General features: G+C 46.4%; 1 protein-coding gene across 2 annotated transcripts in view; it reads left to right on the top strand.

Annotated features, from left to right (window-relative positions):
* Positions 1 to 10,467, top strand: part of epha8 (eph receptor A8) — a 52,663-nt gene extending 42,196 nt beyond the window's left edge. For both annotated transcript variants that reach the window (XM_077006313.1, XM_077006305.1), the window contains exons 8-17: positions 108 to 204; positions 1,269 to 1,336; positions 1,503 to 1,628; positions 4,333 to 4,518; positions 5,201 to 5,262; positions 5,421 to 5,630; positions 5,874 to 6,023; positions 6,820 to 7,010; positions 8,696 to 8,851; positions 10,162 to 10,467. In XM_077006313.1, coding sequence (XP_076862428.1) covers positions 108 to 204; positions 1,269 to 1,336; positions 1,503 to 1,628; positions 4,333 to 4,518; positions 5,201 to 5,262; positions 5,421 to 5,630; positions 5,874 to 6,023; positions 6,820 to 7,010; positions 8,696 to 8,851; positions 10,162 to 10,276 — 1,361 coding nt within the window. In that variant the 3' untranslated portion in view covers positions 10,277 to 10,467. The remainder of the gene's footprint in view (positions 1 to 107; positions 205 to 1,268; positions 1,337 to 1,502; positions 1,629 to 4,332; positions 4,519 to 5,200; positions 5,263 to 5,420; positions 5,631 to 5,873; positions 6,024 to 6,819; positions 7,011 to 8,695; positions 8,852 to 10,161) is intronic.
* Positions 10,468 to 16,327: the final 5,860 nt, after the last annotated feature.

Below are 16,327 nucleotides of genomic sequence, written 5' to 3'. Positions count from 1 at the left end.
ATTAAATAAATAATATGCAGATGTCATATGCATATTATATATTCGATAAGCTTCTTTTGATCTTCCTTTATTTACATGAATCTTCTGTGGCCATGGCAACACTGCAGTCTCTCTACGGTACAACACCGTGACGATCATCTGGATCTGCACTGCTCTAGTCGTGAGCCTCCTGGCCTTCCTGCTCATCGTCATCTGCAGAAAACGGCAAGAGGACCTTCTCTCCACTGTCTGCTGTCTGTCCACTGTCTGCTGTCTGTCCACTGTCTGCTGTCTGTCCACTGTCTCTGTCTCTCCACTGTCTGCTGTCTCTCCACTGTCTGCTGTCTCTCCACTGTCTCTGTCTCTCCACTGTCTGCTGTCTGTCCACTGTCTCTGTCTCTCCACTGTCTGCTGTCTCTCCACTGTCTGCTGTCTCTCCACTGTCTCTGTCTCTCCACTGTCTGCTGTCTCTCCACTGTCTCTGTCTCTCCACTGTCTGCTGTCTCTCCACTGTCTCTGTCTCTCCACTGTCTCTGTCTCTCCACTGTCTCTGTCTCTCCACTGTCTCCTGTCTCTCCACTGTCTGCTGTCTCTCCACTGTCTCTGTCTCTCCACTGTCTCTGTCTCTCCACTGTCTCTGTCTCTCCACTGTCTGCTGTCTCTCCACTGTCTCTGTCTCTCCACTGTCTGCTGTCTCTCCACTGGCTGATGTGTTTGGTTGTGCATGCATTCAGTAGATGTAGATAAACACACAGATCGAATTATCCAAGAATGTAATTTGGAAGGTGATCATCTGGTTTCTGTTTTATGTAAATGTTGTTTAACTAAATGTAAGTAAACCATGATTCCCAAAATGTAAGTTTCTTGAAATGTAAAATTTAATGTAAATTTTATGCTGATGTGAAACTATATTAACAATGCAATTTCTCTAACTTATGCCTCAACAACTTTTGATATCTTCTGCCTAGAAGAATTAATTCGATTACAGTTAATTATCATTTCATCATGGAATTTATAGGAGAGGGAATGAAGACACAGAGACACACACTCTATCCCCATATGACACAAACGTATTACAACATGAAATGGTTTGGTGTTCTCAGATAACAGAGAACTGGTTCTGAGCTAATTAACTTTTACATTGATGAACTCTTTCCAGATGATGCAAAGGTTTCTTGTCATATATTATTGAAATATTAGCGACTGTAATTATGTAAGACGGACTATGCGAGCGGTCTCCGTTGCTGATGGGGGTATTAATGTCCGCCACCTTCCCCTGTGCGTTTCAGACACTGCGGCTACAGCAAGGCCTTCCAAGACTCCGACGAGGAGAAGATGCACTACCAGAATGGCCATGGTACCACGTCGGCTCTGCCAAGATCCTTTTTTCTTCAATAATTTTCAATCTGAGGGAACTCTTGCTTCTCAGGGCTGCCGCCTGTGTGCTCCACTGATTGTCACTGTGATTGAAAATTGCTTTCATCCTGCAATATGTGACCGAATGCTAATTCTGTTTATTCTAGTATCGTTTCCAGAGGCCAGGTTTTATATTGATCCCCACACATATGAGGACCCGTGCCAGGCTGTCCACGAGTTTGCCAGAGAAATTGAAGCTTCCAGGATCAAGATTGAGAAAATTATTGGCTCAGGTATATTTGGATGGCGCAGCACAGTGGCAGGAAATACAGACCAGGATTTACACTGCAGTATTACCATTATCAATCACAACAGTGTGAGGTGAATAATAATATACTAATTCAGTCCACCATATATATTTACATACAGTCAAGGGAAGCTACTTTTATTCTTTATTCTACATACATATTATATATATGTATATACACTGCTCAAAAAAATAAAGGGAACACTCAAATAACACATCCTAGATCTGAATGAATGAAATATTCTCATTGAATACTTTGTTCTGTACAAAGTTAAATGTGCTGACAACAAAATCACACAAAAATCATCAATGGAAATCAAATTTATTAACCAATGGAGGCCTGGATTTGGAGCCACACACAAAATTAAAGTGGAAAAACACACTACAGGCTGATCCAACTTTGATGTAATGTCCTTAAATCAAGTCAAAATGAGGCTCAGTATTGTGTGTGGCCTCCACGTGCCTGTATGACCTCCCTACAACACCTGGGCATGCTCCTGATGAGGTGGCGGATGGTCTCCTGAGGGATCTCCTCCCAGACCTGGACTAAAGCATCCGCCAACTCCTGGACAGTCTGTATTGCAACGTGACGTTGGTGGATGGAGCGAGACATGATGTCCCAGATGTGCTCAATCGGATTCAGGTCTGGGGAACAGGTGGGCCAGTCCATAGCTTCAATGCCTTCATCTTGCAGGAACTGCTGACACACTCCAGCCACATGAGGTCTAGCATTGTCCTGCATTATGAGGAACCCAGGGCCAACCGCACCAGCATATGGTCTCACAAGGGGTCTGAGAATCTCATCTCGGTACCTAATGGCAGTCAGGCTACCTCTGGTGAGCACATGGAGGGCTGTACGGCCCTCCAAAGAAATGCCACCTCACACCATTACTGACCCACTGCCAAACCGGTCATGTTGAAGGATGTTGCAGGCAGCAGATCGCTCTCCATGGCGTCTCCAGACTCTGTCACGTCTGTCACATGTGCTCAGTGTGAACCTGCTTTCATCTATGAAGAGCCCAAGGCGCCAGTGGCGAATTTGCCAATCCTGGTGTTCTCTGGCAAATGCCAAGCGTCCTGCACCGTGTTGGGCTGTGAGCACAACCCCCATCTGTGGACGTCGGGCCCTCATACCATCCTCATGGAGTCGGTTTCTAACCGTTTGTGCAGACACATGCACATTTGTGGCCTGCTGGAGGTCATTTTGCAGGGCTCTGGCAGTGCTCCTCCTGTTCCTCCTTGCACAAAGGCGGAGGTAGCGGTCCTGCTGCTGGGTTGTTGCCCTCCTACGGCCTCCTCCACGTCTCCTGGTGTACTGGCCTGTCTCCTGGTATCTGCTCCATGCTCTGGGCACTACGCTGACAGACACAGCAAACCTTCTTGCCACAGTTCACATTGATGTGCCATCCTGGATGAGCTGCACTACCTGAGCCACTTCTGTGGGTTGTAGAGTCTGTCTCATGCTACCACGAGTGTGAAAGCACCACCAACATTCAAAAGTGACCAAAACATCAGCCAGAAAGCATAGGTACTGAGAAGTGGTCTGTGCTCCCCACCTGCAGAACCACTTCTTTATAGGGGGGGTCTTGCTAATTGCCTCTCATTTCTACCTGTTGTCTATTCCATTTACACAACAGCAGGTGAAATTGATTCACAATCAGTGTTGCTTCACAGACGTGTGGTTGACTTGGAGTTATATTGTGTTGTTTAAGTGTTCCCTTTATTTTTTTGAGCAGTGTATATCCTAACATGTATATGTGTGTGTGTGTGTATACATATGTATATATGTATTTACATATACATTTGCAATTATAGCATTTACCAGGTGCTTTTATACAGAGAGACGTACCACTCTACTTGCAGTATCCTTAGCTAGAACAAATAGGTCAGAATCCAAAAATACACTTGACCAGGACACTGGCTGAAGTGTCAATGCTGAGACCTAGAATGAGAGAATACAACACAACACAATACAATACAATACAATACAACACAATACAACACAATACAACACAACACAATAAAATACAATGCAACACAATACAATACAATGCAATGCAACACAATACAATAAAACAAAACACAACAAAATACAATAAAACAATAAAACACATGACAATACAACACAATACAATACAACTCTGTACTATAGAACACAATACAGTTGAAGAGGAGTGACAAACCGCAGCTGTAGGTGAAATCTAAAATCATCTTGCCTGATTAGGTGGAATTAAAGTGCTTCCCAAAGAGCGTTTGAAGACAGCAAGTTCTCTGCCAGTAGAGGTTCATTCCACCAGTGTGATAGCAGAAGATGTTAATGTTAATGTTAATGCTCTTCTCCCAAACACTGATGGAGCCGACCTGGGCACCATGTGAAGGTTTGACCATCGCTGCCATGCAGGAGACAGCAGATCTATTTTTGGCCTTGTAGGCAAGCAGCAGGCAAGCAGCTACAGACAGCCAGTGAAGTGAATAAAGTTCTGTACCAACACACACATGTATACACACACAACACACACACACATGCAAACACACACACGTGAATAGACACACAACACACACAATGCACAAACACAACACATTTGTTTCTCCTTCTCCTATGTACCATGTCCTATACCAAAGCAGACACTACAGTCATGTGTAGAGCAGAAAGTAGCGCAGTGCTGAGCGCAGTTGTTGTCCTGCTGCAGGAGAGTTTGGGGAAGTGTGCTACGGGCGCATGAAGCTCCCGGGAAAACGCGACGTCCCAGTGGCCCTCAAGACTCTGAAGGCGGGCTACACGGAGAAACAGCGGCGAGACTTCCTGAGTGAGGCCAGCATCATGGCCCAGTTCGACCACCCCAACGTCATCCGTCTGGAGGGAGTGGTCACCCGGAGTAAGATCCGTAACCGTTATAATCCCACGTGTTATCCGTCTGGAGGGCGTGGTCACCCGGAGTAAGATCCGTAACCCTGTTATAATCCCGTGTGTTATCCGTCTGGTGGGCGTGGTCATCGGGAGTAATCTCCGTAATCTTGTTATAATCCCATGTGTAATCCATTGGGAGGGTGTGGTCATCATGGAGTAACCTCCGTAACCATGTTATTATCCCATGTGTGATCCATTGGGAGGGCGTGGTCATCGCAAGTAACTTCCGTAATCTTGTTATAATCCCATGTGTGATCCTGGAGATAGTGTATGAAGCAGCTGGTTCCAAATTACATCTCATAAACGGAATGTTTGGGTAATTAGTATTTCATTAGACAGAGTTGTTTTGTTCATAATTATTATTCAGATAAACAAAGCTGGTTCTAAAAATAAAATGGGGCTGGTGGGGGGGTAGCTGTACTGTGGAATTTCTGAACCGCTGCATTAACAGATACTTGATGTGTCACATTACTGTGTTATTGTAGTATTTGTCTGTAAGGGTGAATATGACACAGCCACAGAGCTGATGAGTCACATGTGTCTTTGTTGCACATCAGTCACACATGTTAAGACTCCTCCCTTCTCCTCTCCTCTCCTCTCCTCCCTTCTCCTCTCCTCTCCTCTCCTCCCTTCTCCTCTCCTCTCCTCAGGTAAACCAGTAATGATCATTACAGAGTATATGGAGAATGGCTCCCTGGATGCTTTCTTGAGGGTGTGTAAGCCCTCCTCCTCTTCACAATCTCGGCAGTATTGCTTAACATGGCTGAGCACCTTTTAAGTAAGGTTGACTCAAAAGGTAGAAACTGATCAACTGATCAACTAACCTGTTTACTTATTGGTTTACGTATTTGTTTATTTGTATTCTAACAGAGACATGATGGCCAGTTCACCATCATTCAGCTGGTAGGGATACTCCGGGGCATAGCGGCTGGGATGACTTACCTTTCCGATCTGGGTTATGTCCACCGTGACCTGGCCGCCAGGAACATCCTGGTCAACAGTAATCTGGTCTGCAAGGTTTCGGACTTTGGCCTGTCACGGGTCCTGGAGGACGATGTGGATGCAGCCTACACAACCTCGGTGGGTTTACTCAACCTGCTTTTACCTCTGCTGCTGACACTGGACTTTATTACAGTTCTGAGCACTGAAATAAAAAAGTTTCTTCGTGTCAGAGAAACCAAGCAAAAACAAACATAGACTGAAAATATAACGCCTCTGGGCTCCAAGGTTACTTGCCATCTTGGTACATGTCAGAATGTGTAAACTTCACTAGTGCATTGTGGGTGTGTAAGGAAACACCGCTTTCCCCTCCCCTCTCTCCAGGGTGGAAAGATCCCGATCCGGTGGACGGCCCCAGAAGCCATCGCGTACCGCAAGTTCTCCTCGTCCAGCGACGTGTGGAGCTACGGCGTGGTCATGTGGGAGGTGATGTCTTACGGAGAGCGTCCATACTGGAACCTCACCAACAGAGATGTAAGACCATCCTGCAGTGCTGGAGTCTTGTGGGAATATTTCAGATAGCTTCTACAATTAACAAAGTGATGGAATGTTGAAAACACACACACACACACACACACACACACACACACACACACACACATACACACCCACACACACACACACACACGCATGCCTTAATGCATAGGCTGTAAATTGTAAGTTCTTCTCTGGGGACGGCTATAACCACGTCATTAAATTCTATTGCCTTTTCTCAACTATAACAATAAAATCTCATAAAGATTAAAATGCAATATTTTAGGTATCTGTTCAACAGATGGAAATAACATGGAGGATGTCACTGACTGTCATTTAGCACAAATTTAATCAAACTATTCAGTTAAAATTGGAATTTAATAATTGACACACAAATGACAAACATTTCAAACATCCCATTACCCTCTTCACATCCCTGGGTTCATTCTGTAGGGAGCAGTTGGGATATTAAAATCCACATATGTGTATTTCACCACAGACCTAATATATTGTATATATTATATAGACTGCAGAGACTGTAAAGACAGTATATACAGTGAACAATTTTCCTATTCTTTACTCAGAATCAGAAATTCATTATTGCTCCCAGGGGAAATTGTTGTTGTAATGAATCTTTCTCTGTATATATTATAACATGTTCTCTTTAAATGACTATCGTACGATTCTGCACTGCTCCATCTTGATAGCTGAAGACTCGCACACACATCCAGGACAGTGCAGCTTTGTTCACACCCACATTGGATGCGTAAACACCAAAGTGTGTGTGTCTCTGCAGGTGATCAAGTCAGTAGAGGAGGGCTACAGGTTGCCAGCCCCCATGGCGTGTCCCGGCGCTCTGCACACGCTCATGCTGGACTGCTGGCAGAAGGAGCGTGGGGGGCGTCCCAGGTTCGCTCAGATCGTCACCGTGCTGGACAAGCTCATCCGCAACCCAGAGACCCTGAAGTCAATGGACACATTGTGCAGGTGGGGACCTGCCGATCGATACGGGGCCCTCACTGGGGATTTGCGGGACAAACGCACTCTGTTAGTGTCCGACATGAACCCCCCCCCACTGAAACCCTACACAGCTGGGGCTGAAACACTCGCAACTCGCAAAGCAGGAGGTAGGTTGCCTTTAGAGGGGGCTAAAATGTGAGAGTGCCTTTTCCAATAATCTCTTTCCAAATAGATGTGTTCTATGTTACATAAATGACTATATTGACATTGATGTGTGCCGAATTAAAGACGAGACGAGATGGGAAGGCAGCGTTTACTGTTGGAAACGTTTCAATCTCTCACACGGAGCAGAAGTGCAGGTGCAAAAGAAATGAACAGATATATGGTGATGGAGCGGAGTGGTGATGGAGCGGAGTGGTGATGGAGCAGAGTGGTGATGGAGCGGAGTGGTGATGGAGCGGAGTGGTGATGGAGCGGAGTGGTGATGGAGCGGAGTGGTGATGCGGAGTGGTGATGGTGCGGAGAGGTGATGGTGCGGAGTGGTGATGGTGCGGAGTGGTGATGCGGAGTGGTGATGGAGCGGAGTGGTGATGGAGCGGAGAGGTGATGGAGCGGAGTGGTGATGGAGCGGAGAGGTGATGGTGCGGAGTGGTGATGGAGCGGAGTGGTGATGGAGCGGAGTGGTGATGGTGCGGAGTGGTGATGGAGCGGAGTGGTGATGGAGCGGAGTGGTGATGGTGCGGAGAGGTGATGGTGCGGAGTGGTGATGGTGCGGAGTGGTGATGCGGAGTGGTGATGGAGCGGAGTGGTGATGGAGCGGAGTGGTGATGGAGCGGAGAGGTGATGGAGCGGAGTGGTGATGGAGCGGAGAGGTGATGGTGCGGAGTGGTGATGGAGCGGAGTGGTGATGGAGCGGAGTGGTGATGGAGCGGAGTGGTGATGGTGCGGAGTGGTGATGGTGCGGAGTGGTGATGCGGAGTGGTGATGGTGCGGAGTGGTGATGGAGCGGAGTGGTGATGGTGCGGAGTGGTGATGCGGAGTGGTGATGGTGCGGAGTGGTGATGGAGCGGAGTGGTGATGGTGCGGAGTGGTGATGGTGCGGAGTGGTGATGGAGCGGAGTGGTGATGCGGCGGAGTGGTGATGCGGCGGAGTGGTGATGCGGAGTGGTGATGCGGCGGAGTGGTGATGGAGCGGAGTGGTGATGGTGCGGAGTGGTGATGGAGCGGAGTGGTGATGGTGCGGAGTGGTGATGGTGCGGAGTGGTGATGGAGCGGAGTGGTGATGCGGCGGAGTGGTGATGCGGAGTGGTGATGGTGCGGAGAGGTGATGGAGCGGAGTGGTGATGGAGCGGAGTGGTGATGGAGCGGAGTGGTGATGGTGCGGAGTGGTGATGGAGCGGAGTGGTGATGCGGCGGAGTGGTGATGCGGCGGAGTGGTGATGCGGAGTGGTGATGGAGCGGAGTGGTGATGGTGCGGAGTGGTGATGGAGCGGAGTGGTGATGCGGCGGAGTGGTGATGCGGCGGAGTGGTGATGCGGAGTGGTGATGCGGAGATTTTCACCTCCCCAAAACAGCTGTCCGGCGCGCGGCTGGCGGGACCCTCTCCGCTCGGTCATTTCGGCTCGTATTGATTTTCTGCCTCAGTCGGTTGCATTTCAAAGCTTCCCCTACGCCCACCCGCACCACCATCTCTTTCTCTCTCCCCTTTTTAGACTGAGCAGTCCTTTGATGAACAGACGCATTCCTGATTTTACTAGCTGCAGATCAGTGAACGAGTGGTTGGACACAATTAAGATGGGACGCTACAAAGACCACTTTGCAGCAGGAGGTTACCAGACACTCGGTCATGTCATGAGCATGAATCAACAGTAAGTTACGAGACACATACACACATCTATTTGTGTTCAAATATAAAAGGGTCCAAGAACTTCAAGAGCACTTTTGAAGGTCCAAAGAAAGCTGATGAAGGACCTCTGTCCTCCGTTTGAAATGTCCCGTTCCTCTGGAAACCTTGTGTACTACAACAGTTTTTGAATCTGTCTCTCTCTCTCTCTCTCTCTCTCTCTCTCTCTCTCTCTCTCTCTCTGCAATTTTATTTGTATAGAGCTGTATATATATATATATATATATATATATATATATATATATATATATATATATATATATATATATATATATATACAGTATACAGCTCTATACAGTATATATAAAACTGCAGTGTACTGTAGTAAAAGATGTAGAAGTAGCAAAAATGGCATTGAGATATTTTTCAGAGAAACAGGACAGAGGACAAAAGGTCCTTCATGAGTCCTTTTTACCATCTTGTTTGTTAACTTTGCCATTATTAAAGTTGGCAGTACAGTTGGACAGTGGCTCTGAATGACCTTTGACCTCGTACTGATCTGCTATTGACAGGGTCTTTTTATGAACAGATTTTGCTTTGCTGTGATCTTCAGCTTAGCTGAGCTGAAGGACGTTCACTTTCTTAAATTTCCGGCCACTGAATTTGATGTGTATTAATTGTACTTTCACAAAATATGTGGTAGTGTCCCCCCCAAACCTGTAGGGGGCGTTACAGGTGAACCAAATGTTGCTCACTGAGAACATTTATTTTGTGACAAAGGGGAGGTGGGGAGTTCATTGGGGGAGTGAGGATGGGGTCATGTGAGGGGTCACGGTAGGGATCGGGGTGGGGGTCATGTTAACTAAGAGCACGACCACCTCACCCATAAAAGTGATGCAGGTGAGGTTACTCTGCCCTTTATTGCCACGCTAGAGTCCTTAGAGTATGCGGTTGGGTGTTCTCCAGGCAGGACTGTGTGTGATTGGCTAGAGCTGTTTTTAAAATGGCTCTGATATCGAATCACAGCTGCCTCTGCAAATGACAGCGATGGCCAGGTTTGCCCTCAGGCTGCAGGAGCATTAATGCACTGCTTGTCTCCAGCCCTGAAGTCTGCCGTGCTGCTTATGCTGGTTATCTGAACTGGGCCTGAAGCCAACATCCTCCTCTGTTCTCACCGGCTCTCTGGTCCTGACAGATCTTTAGCCACTCACATGTTTAGCCCACACTGAGTGCAAGCAGGCGGATGTTTTCTGGGCATCACTGGGGGTGGGGAATGGTGAGGTCCGGCCTCAGTGGGCTCGGCTGACCCCGAGTCTTCTCTCTCTCCCCTGGAAGGGACATCCACAGACTGGGGGTGACGCTGATGGGTCACCAGAAGAAGATCATGACCAGCGTTCAGGTGATGCGGGCGCAGGTGCTGAACCAGAGCGTGCCCTCTGTGCACGTGTGACGTCAGCGTGGCCCCCGGCCTGCCGTCTAACTAGAAACACGTCTTCATCGGGAAAGTGCGTTTGGATGGCGTGTGACAAACTCTTATGGACGGTCCTCTAACAGATGAGACTCCAGCAGCTCTGGGAGGTGATGCCCTGTGAGGTTCCTCCGCATCAGACTTTTCTTTCTCCAAAACGCTCACTGCACACCCCCCCCCCCCCCCCCCCCCATGTTCCCTTGGACTTTTCACTTTTTTTTTTTTTTTAAGTAAACAGACAGACTGCCTTAAACATTACAGATAATTTAAACATTGGTGTATGAAGAAAGGTTTTAAGAAATGTATGTTGTGTAGAGACGGTTAATAAGATAACTAGATGGGTTTCTGGAATGACAGTGTTGTGTATGCTTAGAATAAGCTGTACATGACAGAGTGAGTGCCTCTGACACAGAATGTGTGGGGGGGGGTGTTGGGGGAGGGGGGGGTTGGGAGCATCGGAGAGGAACACACAAGACTTTAAGCTGTTAGCGTGTACTAAAAAGGCATCAGCTATGAACTGAGACTCTCAGAACGTCTGACCTGGTGTCTCAGCAAAGCTGCATATCGCACAAGTTCATGGACAAAATTCTGACTTAATGAAATTAGTCACCATTTGCCTCAGATGTCATAATAAGGGATGTGAAGATTATGCGTGCTGCCTATTTAATAACCTAAAATGAAGCCTGCTGTGATTTATTGATTATGGTAGAATAAAAATATCAACAAGTAGCAACAGATAATTGATATGGGGTGAATTCTCCAGGCCTTTCACATCCAGGTTATTCTGGACTAATGAATGATGTGTGTTTCATCTTGTTAAAGGTCACTTCCAGCTGGAGTTTTCCTGAGTGGACATTAGATTCTGTCTGCTGCTTCAGAATGATAGCAGACTGTAGGTCTGTAATCTGTAGGTCTGTAATGTATCTAAAAGTCACATTTTTTGCCACTATATTAAATCCACTTATTAGATCATGACTCCAGACTCCAGTGACAAGGGAAGTCCATGTCCCACCAACAAACGGTTGTGCACACACAGAGAGAGAGCTGGTCCTTTTCTTTCGTTGTAACTAGGTGAAGGTTTTGTTTGCATGTTTTTTAAGAAGCATTTTTTTACTTAAAATTGATGGAATGGAAGAGGTTTCACAATAATGTTTGAAACTCAGTGTCAGTGTTCATATGAGAGAATGACTTAAACCCCACTGATAGACTAATGTCAAGACAAATTATAGGCAAACGTGAGCCTTTCCTTGTCAAGTTTTTTTGTTTGTTTGTTGTTAAGCATTAAAGTGGATAGGATGCCAGGTGTCGATGGCTATGGCAATAAGGTGTTCAACCTGACGTCAGTGTGCTTAAAAGAGAATAACTTGCAGACTGGATCATTTCTTGTAATCCATGTGTACATAAGGACACAGTAAAAGAGACTCTTCTTACTGTACTTTTTAAAAGAGCAATACTCTTCTGTATGCACTGGAGAGTGTTAATAAAGTTCAAACACTGCCAATAGTGGTCTGTCTGTGAGTGTGGGCAAATCTGGAAGCTTAAATGTGTCGTCATGTCATCGTTGTCAATCTCTGGCTTTCTGCGTCACTACCGAGATAATGCAATGCCTTCAGGAACGTGGCACCAGCCAATCAGAATCATGCAAGGGACCAGGTGTCCATGGTGCCCCCTTCCAATCGTCAGCTGTCTGCCTGGATCCCAGGACACCCCGCTGTGCCACAGCACCGGTCTCGGCCTGTAAACATCGTTCTCTCATCTCTGCATCTTAATTGACCTGGGCGTCGAGCCCACAACAGCGCAATCTCATCGGCCACCCTAAGGACTACCCGGCCTCCTGCTTGGTGCTTTTCATAATGAAACCGGAACTTTCTACCAAAACAAGTTAAAAAAAAAAAAGTGTCGCCCACTTCCTCAGTGCAGAAACACTAACATTCTGAGGTAAAGGACACAGTCTTAGAGCCCACTGCATAAGCATGTTTTCATGTTTAAAGTTTAAACAGAATGAAACATCGATCTGTTTGGTTGAATGATAACATATATGCTGTATGCTGTGTATAAGATATAAAAATGTCTCTGTGACACTATATGAACCTCTTGACAAATATTAGAGTCCCTACCAAATATTTGTAGATGACAGATACAAACAGCAAATGAAGATATTGTATTTCAAGTATACAGTAAATACCACGGAGCAAGCACTGCTTCACAGTCGCCCCCTAGTGTTGACTCCAAGTATTCATCGCAGCCGAATCCAAAGCAACGTCTGTATCCTCGGTGGTAAAGGAGGAGTGAGGTTTGTTCTGGTTCCCTCGGCTGATGTTGCCCATCCTGTCCACTCCATCCCAGCACGCTACATGGCAGTGTGCCCTCCTGAACACCCCCTCATGACCTCCCGCGACCCCACCACAACCCTCCCGTGACCTCCCACACACATGCTGTGTCATATGCACAGACACACTCTGGGCACTGCAGCTGTGGCATTGAGGTAATGGGACGACTTTGTCTCCATCAGGCTGAGCTATCTACCCACAATGCTGTGCTCTAGTGTGCACTGCTACATGTAGTGTTAATAAAAGACTATCAGCTATCAAACTACCAACAACTCAGCTGCATATATATTGATTCAGTGCTATGCAGCTTTTCAAATATGGTAAACAGGTATTGTATGAGGCAAATTACCTTCACAGAAAGATCATCAAATGACAACCTCAAAAAAGATCTCTCGGTTCAGATTCTCAATACTCTCTCAATACTATTTATTTTCTAATTTTATATTTAGTGTTAAACATTTGAGCACAAATTCCAATCACATTTATCTGACGTGATGCACCATTCACTTAAACGTGGTGACATTTATGAGATAGGAGTCATGCCAGTGTCAGCCCCTCCACACACACACCTGGCCTGGGACATGCACTCCTGAAATTAATTATGCATTCATGAATCTCTGCTATAGCTGTTAATACAGGACATATATTATGCATACAGTTCACAGAAGGAGACAAATGCTAGATGCCCAGCAGGTGTACATAGGAGGACTATAAACTGTGCCAAGACCAGATCAACATATACAGTCAACATATACATAAATTTTAGTTTCTAATGACAGAACTACTCGTCCTGTATTTGTGTGACAGTCTGATCTCACACCAATAATGATATAGACATTACACCATACACCATACCATTACATCATACCATTACACCATACACCATTACACCTCCACCACAGACCATGATTCTCCACCACAGACACCGATCCTCCACCACAGACACTGATCCTCCACCACAGACACTGATCCTCCACCACAGACACTGATCCTCCACCACAGACACTGATCCTCCACCACAGACCCTGATCCTCCACCACAGACACTGATCCTCCACCACAGACACTGATCCTCCACCACAGACCCTGATCCTCCACCACAGACCCTGATCCTCCACCACAGACACTGATCCTCCACCACAGACCCTGATCCTCCACCACAGACACTGATCCTCCACCACAGACCCTGATCCTCCACCACAGACACTGATCCTCCACCACAGACACTGATCCTCCACCACAGACACTGATCCTCCACCACAGACACTGATCCTCCACCACAGACCCTGATCCTCCAACACAGACACTGATCCTCCACCACAGACCCTGATCCTCCACCACAGACCCTGATCCTCCACCACAGACACTGATCCTCCAACACAGACACCGATCCTCCACCACAGACCCTGATCCTCCACCACAGACCCTGATCCTCCAACACAGACCCTGATCCTCCACCACAGACACTGATCTTATTCCTCGTCACTGCTCCTCCAGCTGAACTGGATGAAGTCATAACAGAAAGAGAGAGCTAGAGAGACAAGCATGTGCACTTTCTTTGACCGAATTACCTGATCAACAACAATCAGGATTTCCTAGCCCCCAGAGTAACAATGTATGACTTTGCCCAGAAATGAAAGTCTCACTGTTTTGTAATTTAATCATTCTAATTAATTACCATATATGTAAATGTGCATCATTGCAGCACATGGTGTTCCCTCTTCTAACCTCCACATGCACCCAGCCTCCTCCCACCCCTCTCCCACTTTCCCTTTGATGTTATTAAGCAAAGCCTGTCACTGGTGATCCTAATTTGCATGAATCTGATGCAAGTGATTATTAAGGCCCTGGAGATCTCAGACAGAGAGGATTTGAGCTCTTGCTTTGCTTTTTCTGTGTTTTATAAGGCACAACAACATGAAAATGAACAAACAAAAATATCCCCTCCCTTGCGAAAAAATAAATATGTCAGGTAGTGCTGAATCAGTATGGGAGTGCTCTGAGTGTGTATGGGAGTGCTCCGAATGTGTATGGGAGAGCTCTGGGTGTGTATGGGAACCCTCTGAGTGTATATGGGAGTGCTCCGAGTGTATATGGGAGTGCTCCGAGTGTATATGGGAGTGCTTTGGGTGAATATGGGAGTGCTTTGAGTGTGTATGGGAGTGCTCTGAGTGTGTATGGGAGCACTCTGGGTGTGCATGGGATTGTAGTATAGTGCACTGTAGTAGTCACATGGTACCGTGACCTCTGATTCAACTTCACGGAGCTCATTATAAGAAGGGATTGGCACAATGGCGCTGAATGGGAGGCCTAAGATGGCTGTGGGCCGCTGCTGCAGAGGAGGGGTTTGCACTAAAGAACAACACCTACAAAATCCCCTAAGAGCTTCACCCTGTTTAGGAGGCAGCCTGTTTGCTCTTTATAAGAGCGTCTCAAATGGTTTGGAACGGTTGGCAACAGTTTCATCCATGTTTAAACATTAGAGAGGCTTCGAATGAAAATAACCAAAGCCACCGAGTTACACGAAGACCGTTCTTATTACATGGATTTTATATTTCTCCCCAGTTTTTCTCCACAGAATACTCAACAAAATTCATAACTTGTTCGGTTAAACATCATCATGACAAAACAAGAAAACGAGGGCACTTCGCCAAGTACCTGTGCCATCTTTCCAATCTCTATCAAACCAAGAGGGACGTGCAACCGGCCAGAAATGATACTAATATTTTTACTGATTAAGGTAAAGCTCTGTATTTGTTTGCTTTATCTGTGACCAATCAGAAAGCAGCTGCTTATCATTGGTTATTCACAATAGGCTTCACTGTCCACTATTTTGTTGATTTGAGCCAAAATATGAAGCTACAGCAGATGTAAACATGCCCTCGCTTCAGCCTATCAGAGCACAGCCGGCTCCCGCCGGCAAATCCTTGCGGACTATTGACTGACGATAAAAAGAGAGAGTGACAAGAGTATAGAGAGGACTAAACGTCTCCTCTGAATAAATCCGTTCTCTCCCTCTTTCTCTCCCTCTCTCTCTCTTTTAATGGCTGTGTGTTTCAAAAGCACTGTGAATGTTTGGAAGGCTCTGCTCTGTCCTAGTTACCATGCAGTCTGCCAGTACCATGTTGCCCCAGCATGCACCTGGGCCCCCGCTGGGCTGGTGAAAGGAGACGGCACAGGGGCACTGATAGAGCGCTGATAGGGAACCGGTGTATGAAGGCAGAGAGAGTGTTGAGCAGTTTACCGCAGGCAGGAAGTGTCAACAATTTCTTCATCCTTCACAAGTCTCCAGAAAATCTCCTCACAAGCAGGAGGCAGCAGAGACGTTAAAGGCAGCTGTTTTCATTTCTGGAATTGAGTGGGTTGAAAAAAAAAAAGATCATATCAATACCACAGAGCACTAGACACAGTGCAGACACCTGAACTGAGCTGCACATGGGAAGACATGGGAACTTCTGCAGTGTGAGAACATCAGCTGTTCTTAGGTGGCTCTGATGTCTGTCAGTAGTACAGCATCTAAACATCCTAAATATGCATCTAAAACAACACTGTGCAAAACCAGTAGAATACATTAATATATTAGAGCTTGTAAATGACCAAGTGAGACTATTATGCTGTATAGTGAAGTGGTCATCAACGTTGCCCAACACCAGTGAAGCTGTGCACAAGAGTCTGCCAAGTGCAGGAATGTAATATATTAACTG

This window comes from Brachyhypopomus gauderio, chromosome 1 (assembly GCF_052324685.1).
Source record: "Brachyhypopomus gauderio isolate BG-103 chromosome 1, BGAUD_0.2, whole genome shotgun sequence".
NCBI classification, from domain to species: Eukaryota; Metazoa; Chordata; class Actinopteri; order Gymnotiformes; family Hypopomidae; genus Brachyhypopomus; species Brachyhypopomus gauderio.
Note: the sequence above shows the minus strand (reverse complement) of the source record. Positions and strands in the feature narration are given on the sequence as shown.